The sequence below is a fragment of the Medicago sativa genome, chromosome 1 (assembly GCF_051527215.1).
Source record: "Medicago sativa cultivar Bolivia chromosome 1, Bolivia_mono, whole genome shotgun sequence".
NCBI classification, from domain to species: Eukaryota; Viridiplantae; Streptophyta; class Magnoliopsida; order Fabales; family Fabaceae; genus Medicago; species Medicago sativa.
The window spans coordinates 7678828-7699299 of record NC_140749.1 but is presented as its reverse complement, the minus strand read 5'-3'; the positions used below and the strand labels follow the sequence as shown (position 1 = coordinate 7699299).

The 20472-nt window shown below is 35.0% G+C and overlaps 2 protein-coding genes and 1 pseudogene across 3 annotated transcripts; 1 reads left to right on the top strand and 2 right to left on the bottom strand.

Annotated features, from left to right (window-relative positions):
- Positions 1 to 352: 352 nt before the first annotated feature.
- LOC146952239 (Protein kinase superfamily protein) lies at positions 353 to 10359 on the top strand. The gene is made up of 13 exons (XM_085700298.1): positions 353 to 961; positions 2271 to 2711; positions 3090 to 3193; positions 3806 to 4869; positions 5205 to 5245; positions 6172 to 6240; positions 6323 to 6423; positions 6700 to 6778; positions 7261 to 7359; positions 8668 to 8736; positions 8881 to 8930; positions 9015 to 9191; positions 9855 to 10359. The coding sequence occupies exons 1-13, from the start codon at positions 560 to 562 to the stop codon at positions 9946 to 9948; spliced, it is 2790 nt and encodes a 929-aa protein (XP_085556424.1). The 5' UTR covers positions 353 to 559; the 3' UTR covers positions 9949 to 10359.
- A 1276-nt stretch (positions 10360 to 11635) lies between these two features.
- Positions 11636 to 18719, bottom strand: LOC146952237 (F-box/FBD/LRR-repeat protein At1g13570-like). Of its 2 annotated transcripts, none has more exons than XM_085700235.1 (4): positions 18619 to 18719; positions 12975 to 13835; positions 12664 to 12819; positions 11636 to 12283 (listed from the first exon to the last, which is right to left on the bottom strand). In XM_085700235.1, exons 1-4 carry the CDS (start codon positions 18619 to 18621, stop codon positions 11966 to 11968), a joined length of 1338 nt encoding a protein of 445 aa, XP_085556361.1. In that variant the 5' UTR covers positions 18622 to 18719; the 3' UTR covers positions 11636 to 11965. The 2 variants fall into 2 exon arrangements, with proteins under 2 accessions (XP_085556361.1, XP_085556370.1); XM_085700244.1 differs by having other exon boundaries at positions 13230 to 13835.
- Positions 15486 to 16920, bottom strand: LOC146952238 (F-box/FBD/LRR-repeat protein At1g13570-like; annotated as a pseudogene).
- Positions 18720 to 20472: the final 1753 nt, after the last annotated feature.

Sequence of the window (20472 nt, the reverse complement as noted above, 5' to 3'; positions counted from 1 at the left end):
TTTTAAAAATATTCAGTATTATTATTTTGAAAGAAAATATTTTTAATAATAATATTTTACAGGAAATATTAATATCCTATCATATCTTAGCTTTTCTAGCAATCTTTTTAATAATTAATAATATTTATTGGCCGTATTAATTGCATAAGTTACTTTTAGGGAAACTTACCAACTAAGTTAAATTCTAATATAAATATTACTAGACGTCAATTTCTCAAAAAATTATGATATAAAATTAAGAATAGAGAGAACAAAAAAAAAAAAAAGAAGCGGAAATTGCAACGCGTGAATTAATTAATTAATTTAATTGAATAAAACAATTAATAATAATTCCGAAAAGAGAAGAAGAAGTAGAACAAGTAGTAGAACGAGAAAAGGGAAGAAAAAGCATAGAGAAAAAAGTTCGTAGGTAGAAGATTGGAGGGAATGAAATCACGAAACAAATTAAGCGGTTAAATTAAGCGATAAATAATCTCAGAATCGCGTTTTAATCGAGATTCCACGTTCGGTAGAAGAAGTTGAAGTTGATGATCCTATTCCAATTCCAATAACCGTCACCATGCCTAAAATGAAGCAACTCCTTCGAAAGCTTCACATCGGTGGTGGCACTGCTGCTTCTCCAATCAACAATCACAATCCAATCGCAAACGCAAACGTAGCATTGCCACTTTCTCACTCCGATTCTCTCACTACAACTCCTTCTCCTTCGCCGTCTCCTTCTCCGTCTCCGACGGTGGTTCAGAATCCCCGAAACGACGGCGCTGGTGTCAACGACTTTAATCTGTTACAGGAAGAAGAGTTTCAGGTTCAATTAGCGCTTGCGATTAGTGCTTCTGATTCCGATCCGAAGGATGTTGATGAATCTGCTCAGATCGATGCTGCTAAACAGATCAGCCTTGGCTATTCTGCCTCGCTTACGGATACTCCTGCACTTGTTCAGTTTCAATCGCTTCGTTATTGGGTAATATTATTGTTGTTGTTAATTTGAAGTGTAATTGGAGTTAGGGGTAGTGAAATTATGTTTTATGTTGATTGTTTCTTGTTTTGGGAAATGTTTCTGAATTAGGTATTTTAGCTTTTTATGCTTAGTGCTTAGTTAGTTCCATTAATGGCGAAATTATTACTTTGTTTTGGAATTTTCTCTTATTGAATTTGGATATTCTGAATTATGGAATTACTTTAAGTAAATATATGCTTAGTGTAGAATTAACTTTAGACAACTGGTGGAGGTGCTCATATTTAGTGTGTGACACACCTTGAATAGGATTCTATCCAGTAGAGCGTATATATATTTTTAGGCTCTGAAGAAGGACAACTCTAGCAGCATTAGACATGTCGCGGTGTCCGACATTTGTATGACAAGTGTCGAAAATCTCAAACAGATGTCCTAAAATAATTAATTTATTTGTTTTTTGTTCAGACACTCCTTGAATCAGTGTCAGACACCTGTATGACACTCACACGACACATGTCGGACAACCTAAGCCAAGTGTCCCAAAAAAACATTACTTTTAGGTGGATATCCAAGAATATTTCTCACTTTCTTGCCAAGTCATAATGTTTCTTTTTTTTAAAACCTGATTGTGGCTGTCTGTAAGGCCTAGATCAGCTGGCAAATGTCGATATTGTTAGACTGTACACCTTCACCCTGGTACGAACTTGTGACCTTGTTGTTGTGTGTGTTTTAAGTGTTGATTGACACTTAAACGCCGATATTGTTATGTTGTACACCTTCACCTGGGTTCGTACTTGGGACCTCACAGTTGTGTGTGTGAGTTTTAGGTGGTGATTGTCACTTTGTCTACAGATTAAAAAAACTGACTGTGGCAAGATGGTGAAACGTAGTTAAACGGACATATACAACTTCTTGCATTGTTAGTGTATAGTTATTAAACTCGTGAACGATATACTATGAAGGTTACATTTCATACTGTGTTTGCCGTATCAATATATTTCTTGTTGAAACTTGACTACATCAAGATGAAAAATGTAATTAGATGTCACCATAAAATTTTGCTGCGTTCTTGGGGTATAGTTGTTAAAGTCATAAATGATATACAATACAATGAAGAATGTAGTTGAAAAAATGGAGTTTGTTTATATCTGTTTTGGATGTGCAATTAAGTCTGACTTCTTGCTGTTTATGGACATTTGAACTTGATATATGATGTTGATGATGATGTGTTTTCTTATTTGGCAAAATTGAAAAACTGGAAGTTATATATTGAGGATGTCTTTTTTGAAGCAGACTGTGTTTTTATCTCTGGCAGAATTATAATGTAATTGCTTATGATGAGAAAGTGATGGATGGGTTTTATGACGTCTATGGGATCGACGCAAGTTTAATTGAACGTGGAAAGATGCCATTGTTGGTGGATCTGAAAACTGTGCCCACCTCACGAAATGTTGATTATGAAGTAATCTCGGTGAACCGTGTTGTTGATGTCGAGCTAAGTCAGCTTGAGGAAAAAGCCCGTGCCTTGTTTGAAGAGTGTTCTGTTACCGAACTAGGACTGTTTTTGAGTGGCTTAATCCAGAAACTTGCTGATGTTGTTGTTAATAGAATGGGTGGGCCAGTTGGTAGTGCTGATAATATCATGACAAAGTGGGCTATGAGGAGCCATGAATTGCGAGATTCTTTAAGAACTGTCGTCCTTCCTCTTGGCTGTCTAGATGTTGGACTTTCACGTCACCGAGCCCTACTTTTTAAGGTAAGATTTTCTCAATTTATTACAGATAATTTGCATATACAATTCGGACACTTGAGAGTTGAGACAATCATCCTGTTGTATTTGTATGTGGAATACATTTTATTAATTTTTATGACTCGTTTGATTTTTTTTCTATTCAATTGTGGAGTGTGCATATGGTTATCTATCTTTGTAGTTAGTAATGCCTATCATTTGTCCAACAGCAGAATTCACATTATATTAAAAGGCAATATATGCAACTAAAGTAAAGATCCTTTATTTCTCTCTAGCAGAGAACATTTACTTATAGCTTACCTTGAATTTCGATTTCATACTTGGTCATTCTCAACCAATTTATTTGATTTCAACTGAAGCTAGTTTCATTCTTCTGATGCTTAGGTACTTGCTGATAGGGTTAATATTCCCTGCATGCTTGTAAAAGGGAGCTATTACACAGGAACTGATGATGGGGCTGTGAATTTGATTAAAGCTGACGATGGAAGGTATTTATCTTTTGGTAGAATGTTGATTCCCTTTTTAAATATTGCTTTGAAGGGAGTTTAATTCAATGAACATTTTTAATTAGCCTCTTGCATAGTTGATGAATGATGGCAATTGGCATGTATTCCCTTGAGTCGGAAACTCTTTAGTATTCTTCTTCGTAACGATAGTCTGGACTCCTGAGGCAGAGATTCCAAAAGCAGTTTTATTTCGCAATTCTATTTTGTATTTCTAATCCTTTCAAAACTCTTCCTGTCATTTGAGATGGAGAATTGGCCCACGTTTATAAAGTTAATGAGTATATAAAGTTGTTAACTTAAATTAAGTATAGGATTTTGAGGTAAATATGATTTAGGATGTACGAGAACAATCATTTAATTTATAGATTGTTGTAGTTCATTAATTGCAATTTTTACTTTGATCCTCTTATGACTTTTGGTTGATTAATTTGAACGATCTTTTTTCAGAGAAATTGGACCACCTGCAGTTTATCTTATATCTTTTAGCATTATGCTCCTGTCATATTTGGCAAACGACCCTCTAATTAAACTAACTGTGCCAATCTTGTGTTAATGTTAGAACATTTTTAAGTTCTGTTATTAAATTGTATGCAGTGAATACATTATTGATATGATGGGTGCTCCTGGTACTCTTATTCCTGCTGAGGTGCCCAGCAGTCAGATCCAAAACTATGGTTTTGCTGGTAGGGATTTTGCAGAGATTGCAGGACAACATAACAACTTATATCCAATGCTTGGTGATGAAACTGATGTGCTGGGGGTATTGTCTGATTGTACCGTAGGGAGGGTCCAGACAAAAGAGTTAATAAAAATTGGAAGTCAAACAAAACCAGATGAAATAAATCATGCTAAGGTAAATGAAGAAGGGAGATTTAAGCATACAGATGCGTATGGATCCTCATCACATCCAGAGTCATCACATGCAGAAAACATGCATGTAAAAAATGTGTCACAGTATGTTCTCAGTGCCGCAAAGAACCCAGAGTTTGCCTCAAAACTGCACACTATTCTTTTAGAAAGTGGTGCATCACCTCCTTCTGATCTTTTTTCAGATATGAATTCCCGACATAGGGGTTTAGATACTGTTCAAGCTGACCAAAATAGGCTGTTATTAAGTTATGACAAGTCTCTCATACTCCCTCAAGGAGTGGGCTCTGCTGGTAATACTAGGTTATGTCAAGCGGCGGACCAGTTAACCGAACAGCAAAAAGAATTACACACTGATGCCATTGAATTTTATGATTCTTCGCGAAGTAGTTGTACAAGGAATGCTTTTGCAGCTGTTTCCGGTAAAGATAGCGATATTGAGCAGTCTAATCCATTAATTGTTGACTGCGCTTGTCTTAATACACACAAGACATGTAAAGAAGAGTGTCCCGAGTCTTCCTTGCCCAAGACAGTCCTTTCTTGCAAAAGGCATAATGGTGTTGAATGTTTTTGTGATGATGATGAAAGTGGTCCTAGAAATGAGGCTGGAGCTTCTTCGAATAACATTGAACTTGGGAATGATTCAGTCATTCAAATAAACGAGACGGTCATTGGAGATTGTGTCCTATATGATGACGATAAAACCAAGAAAGTTCACCCAATACTTGGTGAAGACACACAATGGGAAATTCAATGGGAGGATCTTGTCGTTGGCGAGCGTATTGGTATTGGTAAGTATATTCCCATATGCTTTAAATATGATTTTTTTGGATTTAAAACTATATAAAATCTTAGGGTCTTGAATAAGTATCTTTCAAGAAGATAATTGGAACTTATTAATTTCGCATAGCTCATTGTTTTTTTTTTTTTAAACTCGGTATCCAGCCCAAGGTCGTATTTCTCATTGTCACTTCACGCAATTTGGACTTTTTTCGATGTTGCTATTTGATATAGTGGATTGCATTGCATTAAGAGAGATTAAGTAAAAGGTGGTTGAAAATGAGCTAATATGTCTCTGTTTATGATGTAATCCTGCAAATCTAACTTCACAGAACTGTCCTTGTAGGTTCTTACGGTGAAGTTTACCGTGCTGATTGTAATGGCACTGTAAGTCTGCTCATTCTTTGTTACGTTGTCTTAACTCGTCTTGAGCACTTCAACAGTTTCCTGCCGTTGTGTCATTTTCTTACTATTTAAAAAGTTAGAATTGCATAATCTGAAAAATTCTAGGTAACTGCTAGACGACTTCATTGTTCTGCTTTATGCAAGGATTTTATAGAGATTAACATTAATATTTGTTGTTAATTTTTCCCCAATAATTGTTGTTAATTTTTCCCCAATTTGTCACGTTCTGTTTCATATTATAGTAGGGTCATAGTCACATATCTACGAACAGGTTTTTTCAGTTTCTACTCATAATTGAGTCTGTTCTGTTCCATGAGTAATTTCATGAAGAAAGAATCCAGATTGTCGATGAAATGTATTCTTTTGCTGAAATTTGTAATGCTATGCTTTTGAAGTGACAACACAAATTATGCTATATTAGGCCTGACCTAGTCTCATGATATAAGCGATTAAAACGTTTAAAAATACAAGTGTAAATTGCTTGTTTCATTAGCCGGTAAATACTCCTTTTCTGATAGCCATTGCTGAAATCAAGATTTATCAAAATTCTGACTTTTGTGTGGAGGAGGGTGTAGAGAGTGTCTACCTCATTCATCTGATTTGAGATAACTTGGCCAAGGCTTAGTGAAGGTCTCTATGTATTTGTGCCTTCATTCTGTTACGCTATCTTCAGATATTTTATAAATGCCTTTTATTGATGAATATACACATTTTTTCCCTTCTACAATTGGACTCATGTAGGCTAAAGCCATTTTATCTCTTCTGTGCTATGTATTCATTTTAATTTGGTGTTGGAACTTTTATTGCTTGTCGCCATGGGATGGTCTCATTGTATAAGACTTGCTTCATTTGTGAAAGTACTTAATAGTATTTTTGTTTGTATGGTTGGATTGGCAATGGCATTACAGGAAGTTGCTGTAAAGAAGTTTTTAGACCAAGACGTCTCTGGCGATGCACTAGATCAGTTCAAATCGGAAGTGAGCAACTATTGCTATATAAATATGTTTAATGCATTCATAGGCACATATAAGATTCATGCCCTTATATTGCCTTGTACAGATTGAGATTATGCTAAGGCTGCGGCATCCTAATGTTGTGCTCTTCATGGGAGCAATTACTCGTCCTCCTCATTTCTCTATCTTGACAGAGTTTCTTCCTAGGTTAGTTTAACTATTTTTTGATGCAATGAGTTACATACAGACTATCCCTTTTTGCAGTTTTCTTGAATAAACGTATTGTTTATGCTGACGTAAAGTTTTTATTTTTTATTTTTTGTATATTGATTCTGGACCATATATCATGTTTTGTTGATGTTGTTTACGAGTTCACCAACATTTTCTCAACATGAAACTTTGGTCTTAACCAAATCATATGATTAATTAATTCCTCTATATTATTGTTTTGCTCATTAAAATATATTGGTTGCTTTGATACAGAGGCAGTTTATATAGGATATTGCATCGTCCCAATCTTGTACTTGATGAGAAGAGGCGGTTGCGTATGGCTCTTGATGTGGTATGAATTGGAAATACTTGTCTTCCTTTCATTTGGTGGTATAAAAAGAACTTTTTAGAAAGGCGGGGAAAAATTGTAAATAGGCTGGGGGTAAGGTATCCTCCAGAACAGAAAAATCTACATGCGACAAGTAAATATATGTTGAGTCAAGAAAGTATTAAGGCTGTTAGTTGCTTCTCAATGTGAGCATCCCCCTTGATATGGCCATAAGATGAATACCAAATAGAGGCCCTAAATTTAATTATATCTTAAAGTAAGTTTTGGAATTAAGAAGACTTCCTAAAAAATGTGAGCATTTCTCCCCAACCAAATTACTGTATGAGCAACATATTGTCACAAAATCATAGCCTCCTTATTCATGTCAAAGTCTAATGTTGGGGGTCGCTCTTTCCTCACCAAGAACTCCAAAAACTGTCATTTTAATTTTAGATATTATTTCCCACTTTCCTTTATTTGATGTAAATTTACTTCCCTCTTGTCAGGCTAAGGGAATGAATTACTTGCACACCAGCCATCCTCCCGTTGTCCATCGAGATTTAAAGACTCCAAACCTTCTTGTTGACAGAAATTGGGTTGTAAAGGTAATAATCATACTTAATTTCTCTGTCTTCGGAATTTACCTCACAAGAGCTGAATATAAAAGTAATATCAAATCAATTGAGTGTTAGAAGAGAGTAATACATTAAAAGTGTGAAAATCTGCATTTGTTTTTGCTTCGAAGGAGTTGAATGAAAGAAAAAAAAAAGTGTAGTGGATATGTTTTCTCTCCGCTGTTCACAAACTTTCTTCTGCTGCTGACAAATACAAAAATTGAAGAAACATAAATTATTTATAGATCCAATAAACCAGTGATGGAATATTACCGATGATCTCGTTGTGTTATTTGAATTTTTTATTGGAAAATGTTTTAAAAACTTTTTCTTAGAAGTTGTGGGAACAGATGATTGACGAAGTGTATGTAAGTGGGGTATGTAGATACTTACAAAACAAATTTTACACGAAACCCATGCATTGTTATGCATTCTCTATTTTAATATTCACCTTGTTAAGAATTTCTTGATATCTAATAAAATTATTCTTATTTATTTTTACTTGTACACATAATGTATATATACATGAGCACAGGGTTGCACACACAACCAACTTATGAAAAGTATTTTGCTCTATAACAGTAACAACTATAGTAATTAAATGTTAAACGATTTCATCGCATGTATATGAATAATTTATAGCAACGAACGTCGAGTTAGTCATGTGAAATTCTCTAATTTATGCTCGCATACCAAGATGTATATTTTGTTAACTTGTAACTAACTAATCTTTTTGCATTTTGAGTTGAGTTTTCTCTAACTATGAATAAGACGGTTGTCTTAGCCATGTTCACTTGTTAAAATGTTTTCAATTAGTGTGGAATATGGATTATGGCATTACATTGGTGTACAAAACTAGAGACTATTATATTAATACTGACAACTAAAATGTGTTTTACATGGCCTGTGTGTTACTATGTTTGTTAATTATGCCTTTACATTGCAACATAATTACTCTCTTAAGCTGTTGGTTTGCAAAAATAATAATAACTGTCGGCTTACCAAAACCTTAAAGAATTGTCAGTGAATAGTTTATTTCCACTTTTAACTCCTGCAAGTGATATATATAACTTCTTTACATTGATCACCTTTACCTTATTCCAAATTAAAAATTGATGAGAAATAATGTTTTTCTCATCTATTGCATTGTTATAATGCCTTCACAGTTTTTTGACATTTATAAAACCCTTTTCTTATCTTTCGTATTCTATTATAAAGTAGATAAATATTTATTATTATTGTTATTATTATTACTACTATGATTATTGTTATTATTATCTCGTGTTTATTTTATAACAGGTCTGTGATTTTGGTCTGTCACGCATGAAGCACCATACATATTTGTCATCGAAGTCATGTGCTGGAACGGTAATTCGTCATTCCATAAAAGATTTTTGAAAATTCTGTGATGACCTGTTAATTCATTTATCATCGATATAAATTACAGTTATACCTGGTGTCTTTCGAAGGTATATTTTAATGAACACAACCTAAACATATATTTTTTTCCAGCCTGAGTGGATGGCGCCAGAAGTTTTACGCAACGAGCCTGCCAATGAGAAGTAAGTTAATTCTGCATGTGTATGCTTCATTGTAAGGTAGATATAAGAGTCTAGGATGTAATATCTAGAGTTTTCATGATGCAGGTGTGATGTATATAGTTTTGGTGTGATCTTGTGGGAGTTAACTACCACGAAAATCCCATGGCATGGCATGAACCCAATGCAGGTTGTTGGAGCTGTTGGATTTCAAAATAAACGTCTTGAGATTCCAGAAGAAATGGATCCAGGAGTAGCTCAAATAATACGTGATTGCTGGCAAACGTAAGTATTAATTCACCATTTACGTTGTCTGATTGTTACTTTAGCATCTAAAACTATGAACGACGTAAGAAATTCTAAAATATGTGTAGCGCAGTAACCATGTTCGTCATCCTTTCATTACATTAGAATGTGAGCCAAGAGATTGACAGTTCTTGAATAACTGGTACTTTAATGAAGCCATATTCTAGACACTCATTTGATGTTGAAAAAATTGAAGGCAGATTTCCACTAGTTCATTTATCAGTTTTGCCATGTTACTGTTATTTGATAGTGGTTTTTATAATAATTTAGTTTAATGATATGCTAAATACGTGAGTTGTAATTATGTGTGATAAATAAAGGTTTGGTCTTTGTAGACTTCGGTTCATATTTCCCTTTCGGATATTGGTCATATAGGGAACAAAACCTGAATAAGTTGAAATCGTAGGGACTATTTCTTCATGTAAACTGGGATCAATAACTTAACTATTAGAAACCATAAGAACTAAAACCCATATGAGTGCAAAATTGTCAATGACAGAATGGAATGAAATCTATATGTGAAAATATTTCGACAAATAAAAGGCTATGAGGATAAGAATACAAATTTGTGGAAACTTCCTGATTTTTCTTTTATTAGATTGTGCTATTAGATTGATTTTAATTCTGTTCATTTTGATGCAGGGAGCCACACTTGCGGCCATCCTTCTCACAGCTGATGTCTCGTCTTTACCGTCTTCGCCAATTGGTTGCCCGTAAAACGGGCTCTACACATTAAATATTGTCCATAACATATCTCTATTGTAATAATACCAGAAGTTGTTCCTTGGTTCAAAGAACCAGAGCAGCTGAAGGTATGTTTTATATCACGTCATATTGAAGTGTCGGTTCATTCATGTTGGGACTGGACCCAACCGGTTCATAAATGAACATGGTCCCTCCCCAATATCTGCATAAGTGCAGCAGAGGTTTATTTAGAGTAGGAAAAAAAGAGAAGAAAAGAAACAAAAAAAAAAGGTACAAAATTATTCTTTGCCTGCAGAGGTCATATTTGGAATTGTAAACATGCCATCTCTGATGTTATCTGGTTAAGTGTAAAAAGAAAAGGAACAGAAACAGAAATGAGAAAAGAAAAAAAAAAGTATCAACATTTGTGTCCCCCGTTACTGAAGTTGAGTTTTCTTTATCATGGATACTTGTCAATTATTATGATCATTCTCTCTTGAAAGCTAATTTGACTGTTGGTACCGGAAGGCAATACCAAATCTGCAAAATATTCCACGATAAACTAAAATAGCAGTGTTGTTTAAATTATAACATTTATCTTTCAAAATAGTCGTTGTTACTACTTATCATGTTGAAGGCAGATTTTGCAGAAATTTTTTGCATGTTTGGTCCTAATTTTTTTTTTTTAAGAAGCAATGACGTGGATATTACTATTTAGTGGAAATTATGTATGATGTGTATTATGCTATGTCAGCATTGACTAAGTCCTTCAAAAAAAAAAAAACATTGACTAATGATCATTTAATGGAAGGATTTAATAGAAAAAAAACATAATAGTTTAGGGTTTTTATTACAACTTTTTAATTTAGTGACCTATTTCCCAAATAGTTTTTTTTTTTTTGTTACCTATTTCCCAAACTGACAGTTCAGAGACTTGCAGATTAACTGAACTTTCTTTTAATTATGTCATTTTTGTGAAGTATCTACCTGTATATACCATTATATAAAGGACTCTATTAACTAACTACTTGCTGGTCGAACTTTTTTTATTATAATATTATCCCTTTCAACTCAATTTCTTTAAATTTAAACAGAAAATTTAACTACGGCAAATTTGTAGAAAATTAAAATACTACCAATTATCTCTTACTTGAACATCTATTTTTGCAGTAAATTTGCCTTAGAGATTTATTTATTTTTTTGAATTTTAAATTTAGAAACACGAAAATATAATTAAACAAAATACAATTAAAAAAACGGGATAGACAACCGGCCAGTATAAATAAACAGATGAAACAGATTTGTTTCATCATTTATCCAAAGACTCGCAAATAACTCAATAATCATTTTACAGCTTTTTGTCAAAAAATCATTTTATAGCTTAAAAAAATCACGAGGACAAGAACAGGACCAACTAGAGAATGAAACAGAGTAAGTAGGTAGAACTTTTTATTTTTATTTTTAAGGATAAGTAGGTAGAACTTGAATCCCAACTATACAATGACCACGAAACCCTTACGCATGTCGCCATCCACCCCAAAACCATTCCCTTCATAAACTAAATTCAAGAAAACGGAACAAAGTGTCCTGTTCCGCAAGAACAGCAACCCATAAACGAGTACCGGTCTTTGTCAACTTGGTTACCGTTTTGATGGGCTGCTGGTGATGTTGTATACGGCATTCGCCTTTGTTATAAGCTAAGTAACTATTTAGGAGAACTACACAAGAAGATACGAATAAGGATAAGCAACATCACAGTTGATAAGAATGTTTATTTAAACACCTTTGGAATTGTTCATTACATAAGAGTTAGCTTTGTTAATTGTCACAATCAATTAACCAATTTCAGAAATTTAAATAATGCAGTGAAGAGAGCATGAAACGGAAAACTGAAAATCCATGGAAAAAATTCCTTAGTTGTTTCATTTTTTTTGCTGCAACTTAGCATTGACTCCTCAACTGTGTCTGTGTGTTGACATTCTGCTTTACCTCTTTTGGCTGTCAAACATGAACAAGTAAACAGAAAGTTCAATGGGATAAAGTTGATAATGGCAAGTTAATAATCGTCATCAATTATCCCTCCCAACATCATAAAAAGGGTCTTCCCAGATAACTTCAGCTTTTCCGGACGCTCTTTGGAACCGAATTAGTGCTATCATCAACTCCGGTATAACTTTTTCACAAGGCTTCACAACCATCTTTTCCAGCAGAGGAGAATATAAGAGTAGAAATCTGATAAAATTTAATTCTGACTTGGTACCAGATATGCCATTGCCATCTATCAACACATGTCGCACTGGGAATGACATGACCGGCCCCGAAAAGATATCTTCCCAATTATAGGTGTCAGGTGTCAAATGGTCAGTATGCGTATCAGTCCGCCGTGCCTACATGCAATTGTTACGAATCCATGGATCAAAGGGGGAAAGATAGTATGCTTAAGAGAGATATAAAGCATATTCAAACTCTGAATGTAACACTGTATTGAGTCATAAAAGATGGAAAATGAGGTAGAATAGCCTCTTATTTTATAGGAATCTACTGTACTGACAATGCAACTAACTCTGTCTAATTTGCTACTGATTCATAACTTATGTAGCAATATCACAACTCACATCTACAAGTCTTAGAAACTTACTTCCAAAGCTAAGCTTAAAGCAAAAAAGGTTTGAAAATTGCAGAGCTTAATAACTACATAAAAACAAAAACATGATGAGCAGGTACAACCACAAATCAGGAAGCAAAGCTAAACTCAATGAGTACTCACATATATTTCTAATTTCAGAAGATTAGGTGAGCTTCGGAGCAAACAAAGAGCAGTCGAAATTTCCGCCATGTTATCTAAGTTCACGCTTAAAGAAAGAAAACTTAGATCAATACAAGGTGTAGGAAGCTTTACTGGCAAAGCACCTGCAGCCAAATACTGAAGCGGAAAAAAAAAGGATTTAAATTAGAATATAATGTTTTTAATACATAGAGATCAGGAGTTGCATATACATGATAGTGGTTCATAGTAAACAATATTTGATGTGTCTTTCTCGAAGTCAAATTCAAAATCCAGATGCTCGAGCATTATACCTTTAAAAAATAACCACAAATCGCTAGGTTCTGTATGTGAGGATGATGATCGAAAAAGTTGAGTAAATTGCTAGAGCATCCAGGCAATCTACTTTGATTGCTTTCAGATGTCAAATCCAACCACGAATTAACTATTATCGTAGTTAATTGGAAAGTGTTGTCAAAGCTAATACCCTTAAATTCACCATAGATTTCAAAAAACTTTAGATTTGGTGCATAAATATTAATTTCGGTTAAAGTATTAACATATCTCACTTTCAACTTTTCAAGCAAGGGACAGCCACATATCAACTTTTCTAAAGCATCTTGAGCCACTTCAACAAGATGTAGATCAAGACTTTTCAAGTTTCTGAAGCCTTCAAACATTGTTGGAAGTTTAAGACAACACCCAATTAATTTTAAACGATGTAAACTTTGACATGAGAATAAACACCGAGGTATCTTGTAGCGTTCTTTGTCTATCCAAACTTCCAGCACAAGCTCTTTAATGGACCTTCCAATTAGATAAAGAATCCACCGATCAACGTCACTCACAAGACTCCCCTCACCAGGGAGATCATAGTTACAGAACTTGAACATGTTGATTGGCCCAGAATGAAGTAAAAGTACATGATCAACAATTTTTGAAAACTTGCGCTCAATAACTAAAGGGTCTTGGGAAGCTTCAGCAGACACACATTGTCTATCAAACACAAGATTTGGAAGTGTATACCATTTTTTCCTCCATTTGATGGATAAAACACTTGTTCTCACTGCATCCCTAATCGGCAAGTAAGACAGAATCTGATCTGTTACATGACCTGGTAACCAACTAATTCTATCCGGTTCCGCATCAAGAGTAGACTTTGTTCGTTTCCTTTCCTTTAGATAGATACATTCAAATTCAAACCAAACTAAATCAAATCAAGAAAACAAAGTAGGTTAGTGTCTATATGTATCCAAGTATGCATACTAGAATTATAGCTAGGTCCACATAGAGAACCTTGAAATCAAATTATAAAGTGGCGTGATTACTATACAAGTATGGTTTAAAGTGTAAATTGATGGAATGGAATGTGTATTAATATTACAGTTACAGAGAAGAAAGAAGGGTTTCAGAAATTACCATGTGAGTAGTTCCAACAAATAAATAAGCGGAAGATGATCGCACAGAGAGAGAAGGATTAGTTCCAATTTGAGATGAAAAGGGGGTTTAGGGTTTACACGCCGTCACTGTACAGTCTACGCAGGTGACATCGTGTAACGGTATCAATTTGTTAATGTTATAGATAGGGTAATGATATTACTATTAGTACAACACGACGAATATCATTTCTTTTAGTTTAACTACTACTATCATTTACACAATTATTTTACACAATTATTAGTTGCCATATTCATTATTTAATGTGACAACATATTATTGAATGAATGTAAAAATAACAGACAAAATATGTTAATTAAATATATTTCAGAATATTCTTGAAATCGTAAAGGTATCTCAGTTCTAGGTCCTTGGTTGTTCTAGATTGTTAAGCTTCAATTTGCATATGTTAGCGAGATGGGTTAGTCATGTGTGGGTGCGGGAGATCAATCAGAGGCGTAGGTTGTTATAGGAGCAGTCTTTAGTGGTGGAGTTGTTGGTGGTGTTAGATGTATACCTAATTGGAAGGCTTCCCTTGATGTTGTGTTTTAGGTTCGTTCTTCGTATGATCTTCTTTCGAAGGAGACCATCTGATGGCTAGTAGAGTGTCAAAGCCAGCTCTGATTCTTCATTGGGTTTAGAAAAGTTGTGCCTCGTCCAAGGTCCATGTGTTTTCCTGGCAACTCCTTTTGGATTGAATCCCGACTAGAGTAAACCAACTCAAGTGTGGGGTTATCAGTGTTCAAGATAGTTATCTTTGTCTGTTTTGTGGGGTGTGTACTAATACGGTAAATCATATGTTTGTTACTTGTACGATGATCTCTAAGGTTTGATATTGGATTGTGAATTGGTTAGGTTGGTATTGGGCGCCTTTGAATGGGGCTTTCAGGTTCCACTTTCCAGTCTCTTGTCTCATGTGGTGTAGGCTTGGTTGGTTCATCATCACGAGGTTATAGGTGTTTGTTTTGGTTTCAGGGGCTAATTCAACATCTCCTCCTCCTCATCCTCCTTCTTTTTCCCGTTTTAGTATCTTTTTCATTATATATATAATATATATTGCTATTAAAAAAAAATTAGAAAGAGTGACATACTTAATTAAAAGATGAGAGATTTATTTTTTCCCTCAAAATTTTCTTGCACGCCAATTGGTATATCCATCAGTAAAATCGAGGGATTAATTTGATATTATATTTTTTGTCAAGAACCGAATTGGTCCACGAGAAAATTGTAAGGACCAAGTTGATACAACCTTGCAATGTTAAGGACCATCTTAGATATTTACTCATTTATTTATCCTATTTATTATCATTTTTGCAATGTTAAGGACCATCTTAGATATTTACTCATTTATTTATCGAGTATTCACAGATATTTCTACTTTTCGAAGATTAGGTGAGCTTTTGAGCAAACAAAGAGCAGCTGAAATTTCCTTCATTACCAAAGTTAATGATTACGGAAAGATAACTTAGAGAAATACAAGGTGTAGGAAGCTTTACTTGCAAAACACCTGCAGCCAAATACTGAAGCAGAACAGAAAAAATGACTCTGAATTAGAATATGATGTTTTTAATACGTACAGATCAGGAGTTGCATATACATGATTGTGGTTCATGTTAATAAATATTTGGCGTGTCGGTATTGAAGTCAAATTCAAAATTAAGATTCTCGAGCAATGTACCTTTAAAAAATAATGACGAATCACTAGGTTCTGTATGTGAGGATGATGATCGAAAAATTTGAGTAAATTGCTAAAGCATCCAGGCAATCTACTTTGATTGCTTTCAGATGTCAAATCCAACCACGAATTAACTATTATCGTAGTTAATTGGAATGTGTTGTCAAAGCTAATACCCTTAAATTCACCATAGATTTCAAAAACTTTGAGGTTTGGTGCATGAATATTAATTTGGTTTAAACTATAAATTTCTATCATTCTCAACTTTTCAAGTAAGGGACATCCTGATATCAGGTTTTCTAAAACATCGTCATCCACTATAACCAGATATAGAACAAGACTTTTCAAGTTTCTGAAACCTTCAAACATCGTTGGAGGTTTAAGACAACACCCATTTAATTTTAAACGATGTAAACTTTGATATGAGAATAAACACCAAGGTATCTTGTAGGGGTCATCCTTTATCCAAACTTCCAACACAAGCTCTTTAATAGACCTTCCAATTAGATGAAGAATCACCGATCAATGTCAGTCGCAAGACTATCCTCGCCCATGTGATCAGAGTTAGAGAACTTGAACATGTTGATTAGCCCAGAATGAATTAAGAGCACATGATCAACAATTTTCAAAAACTTGTTGTCAATAATAGCTAAAAGGTTTCTGGATGTTGCAGCAGGGACAAGGACAAGTTTTGTATCAAATACAAGATTTGGAATTGTGTAGCATTTTTTCCTCCAATTGGTTGGATAAAACACTTGTTCTCACTGCTTCCCTAATCGGCAAGTAAGACAGAATCTGATCTGTTACATGACCTGGTAACCAACTAATTCTATCCGGTTCCGCATCAAGAGTAAACTTTGTTGGTTTCCTTTCCTTTAGATAGATACATTCATATTCAAACAAAAGGACATGAATCAGAAAACAAAGTAGGTTAGTGCATATATTTATCAAAGTATACAAACAAGAATCTTGAAATTCCAACTAATGTAACTTCATTAACTTAAAAATAGTTACTCATGTGATTATTTGTTCTTCAGAATTCAAGTTATAAAATGGTACAAATATAATGTTAGAGATATTGAAATTCAAGGAATGGAATGCAAATTATTATATTACACAAAAGAAGGATTTCAGAAATTACCATTCATGGGGAATTATTATATTATACCGTTCATTTATTTGGGCTTGCCGGTAGGAGCAAATCCTAGTAGATTGACTACTTGGGAGCCTCTTTTGGAGAGTTTGAAGAACAAGTTAAATTCATGGGGAAACAAATATGTTAGCCTTGGGGGTAGGGTGGTCCTCTTAAATGCGGTATTGAATGCTATTCCTATTTTTTATCTTTCTTTTTTCAAGTTACCGGTGAAGGTGTGGAAAAGAGTGGTGAAAATCCAAAGAGAATTTCTTTGGGGTGGAGTGATGGGGGGAAAGAAGGTGTGTTGGGTAAAGTGGTCGACGGTTTGCCAACCTCGTGCCAAAGGAGGGTTGGGAGTTAGAGATATGAGGGTAGTGAATTTGAGTCTTTTGGCAAAGTGGAGGTGGAGGTTGTTACAAAAGGATCAAGCTTTGTGGAAGGAAGTTCTTGAGAGCAAATATGGGAATCGTATTAATTTTGTTTTGTCTCCGACGGACAATCTTTGGCCCGTGAGTACATCTAGATGGTGGTTGGATGTGGTATCCTTGGAAGAGGTGGTGGGATCAAATTGGTTCAATTCCGAGGTAAAGAGGAAGGTGGGTAGTGGAGAGAACACAAGGTTTTGGCGAGACCATTGGGTAGGTGAGGCGCCTCTTTGCTTAACTTACCCTAGACTCTTTTCTATTTCTAGTCAAAAAGAAGGTATGGTGGGGGATGTTTGGGTGGAGTATGAAGAAGGAGGTGTGTGGGAGTTCTCTTGGAGGAGAAACCTGTTTGTGTGGGAAGTAGGGTTATTAGAGAGCTTGTTTCGTCACTTAGAGGGGTGGGTGAGATCGGAAAGGGAGGATGTGTGGTGGTGGAAGTTGGAGGAGGAGGGTGTTTTCACGGTGAGATCCACTTATGATTTGCTTGCGGGGTTGTTGTCCCCACCGGAAGTTTTGACTAACACAAAACTGATGGTGTTTGGATCGTTGTGGAAAAGCTCGGCTCCGTCTAAGGTGGTGGCCTTTTCTTGGCAATTACTACTTGATCGGATCCCAACAAAGGTTAATCTTGCTAGGAGGAGAATTTTACCGGATGAAGCCTCCGATAGGTGTGTTTTTTGTGATCAAGCAGGAGAGACTTCCTCTCATCTTTTTCTTCACTGTGTGATCAAGCGGATGGCTGGAGATCAATTTCATCACACCTCAAACCTTGTTTCAACATTTTGAATGTTGGAATGGGGCGATTGGGAAGAAAAGACTTCGCAAAGGTTTTTGGTTGGTGTGGCATGCCTCCCTCTGGGTGATTTGGAAAGCGCGGAATGATAGGATTTTCAATAATCTTATTAAAGAACCGGGTGAAATTGTGGAGGAGATTAAGGTCCTCTCTTGGCGATGGGTGTCATCTAGATTTAAGAGTCCTCCTTGCCTCTTTTACGAGTGGTGTTGGAACCCCAAAGATTGTTTGCTGAGAAAATTAGGGTAGTTTTAGAGGTTCTAGGGACTTTTTGTGTCTGGTATAGGGCGGCACAGCAGCAGCCTGGATTCTGATCTGTTATGTGTTTTCTGGTTTTTAGTTTCTGCTGTGTCTGTTTTTTCGGTGCTGTTATGTGGGTAACCGATTTATGGGCCCTTTGTATCTATTTTTACTGTTCCCAGGTTTGTACATCTTGTATAAACTCTGTTGGTTGAATAAATATATGCTGATTCAAAAAAAAAAAAGAAATTACCATATCGATTGAGTAGTTACAGGAAAATAAGAGTGGGTGGGGATGAAGGGTTTGTTCCAATTTGAGATTTCAATTTCAAAAGGGGTTTAGGGTTTACAAGTCGTAACTGTACAGTCAACGAGTCGCGAGTCTAAGGACAGTGACAACATCTTATTATTTATCTATGATCAATTCATAAATTTTTTTTCGAGTGAATCATCAACTTCGTCCCAGAATTTTCACGGGTCGGTCAAATTCATCCCTCAATTATGCGAAATATCAATTTAATCCCTGAATTTGTTAAATGTCAATCAAGTTAGTCATTCTGTTCAAACGGAGCGCTAACGGGCTGTTAACCTCTCACATGTCAGACGCCACGTAGGCAGGGACTAATTTGACCGATAATAACAAACATTTCAAAGGACTAAATTGATTGATTTGCAGAAAATGTTTTGGCTTTCTTCCCAAACAGCTTTTTTCTTCCCCAACAACTCTTTCTTCCCTAATTGTATAAAATTAGAACCCCAATTACACAATCTGCAATCTACACTCCAAAATCACCAAAATTTCTTCCAGTAATAAGTGGTTCAGTTTTTCCCCAATTCAAAAAACTTCAAACCCTAACTTTTTCGCATTGAATCTGAAAGTCAAAATCCTCAAAATTTCTTGAAGCAAAACTATTGAAATTGAATCTGAAATGATGTGGGTGAGAATATGGGAAAAACAGTTATGAAAGTCGAGTTTCATCTTCAAGCTTCAAGTTTAATGGTGATGTGAGAGTGCTTGGACGTTGGTGTCATAGAATTTGTGTTGTTAGAAAATCCAATACTGTAAAAAGTTATAACACGGTATTGTATTGTTCTAGGCGTGTGTAAAGTTCTAATGAAAAGAGGTTGAAGATGATTGAGGAATGTAACCTTTCTGTAATAATATTTTCATCAAATTAGTCCCTGAATTATTTCTCTATCTATCAAATAGATCCCTACGTTATATTAAAAACCATCAAATAAGTCCCTGAATTGTTTAATCAGATATCAAATTGATCATTGAAGCATATGTGTACAAAACAACTATCTCAAAAACGCAACAAACACAAACAAAGAACAAAGCAAGCATCATCAATCACATAAACAAAATTATAAAAACTTAAAACAAAAAAACAAAAAACGGACAAAAAAAGGGGTGAATACGAACACAGAAACTTGATATACTAGAGGAAAGGTGTTACCTTTAACCATAGACGAACACAGAAACTTTAAAAACGTGAGAATCGCCGGAGATGATGATGATTTTGCAGAGGTGAGAATGGAGAAAGTTTTAGCGGGAAGGAGAAAGGTCAATGACGTTTTTGATGTTTCTGAGTGAAATATGAGGAAGGAGGCATGGGTAATACAGGGGCAAAATTGGACTAACATTAAAAAATAAAACTGAAAAGTAAAACTAGAATTTTTCCACTTCCATCAAATTAGTCCTTGAACATGTGGCTTCTTTTTTGCCAAGTGTACAAGACAACACAGCATGCAGGGTGACAGATTAGCATGGCTAACGGAGCACTTGGACGGAGGGACCTTTTTGATGGACGTCTGACAAATTCAGGGACTAAGTTGATATTTCGCATAATTGAGGCACGAATTTGGTTGAGCCGTGAAAATTCAAGGATGAATTTGATGTTTCACTCATTTTTTTCCCTTTATTTTCTTACAAAATCAAATATTCATTAATCTTTTTTTTCCCTTTTTTTTCCCTATATTTAAATAAACAAGTGGTGTTTAAAACCAAATCAATCTAATAAAAAAACATAAATTAAATTCAAACCAAAATTACAAAAAATCGCATTTGGTTCGAATGGATTTGAGTCATTTTTTACTCAATCGT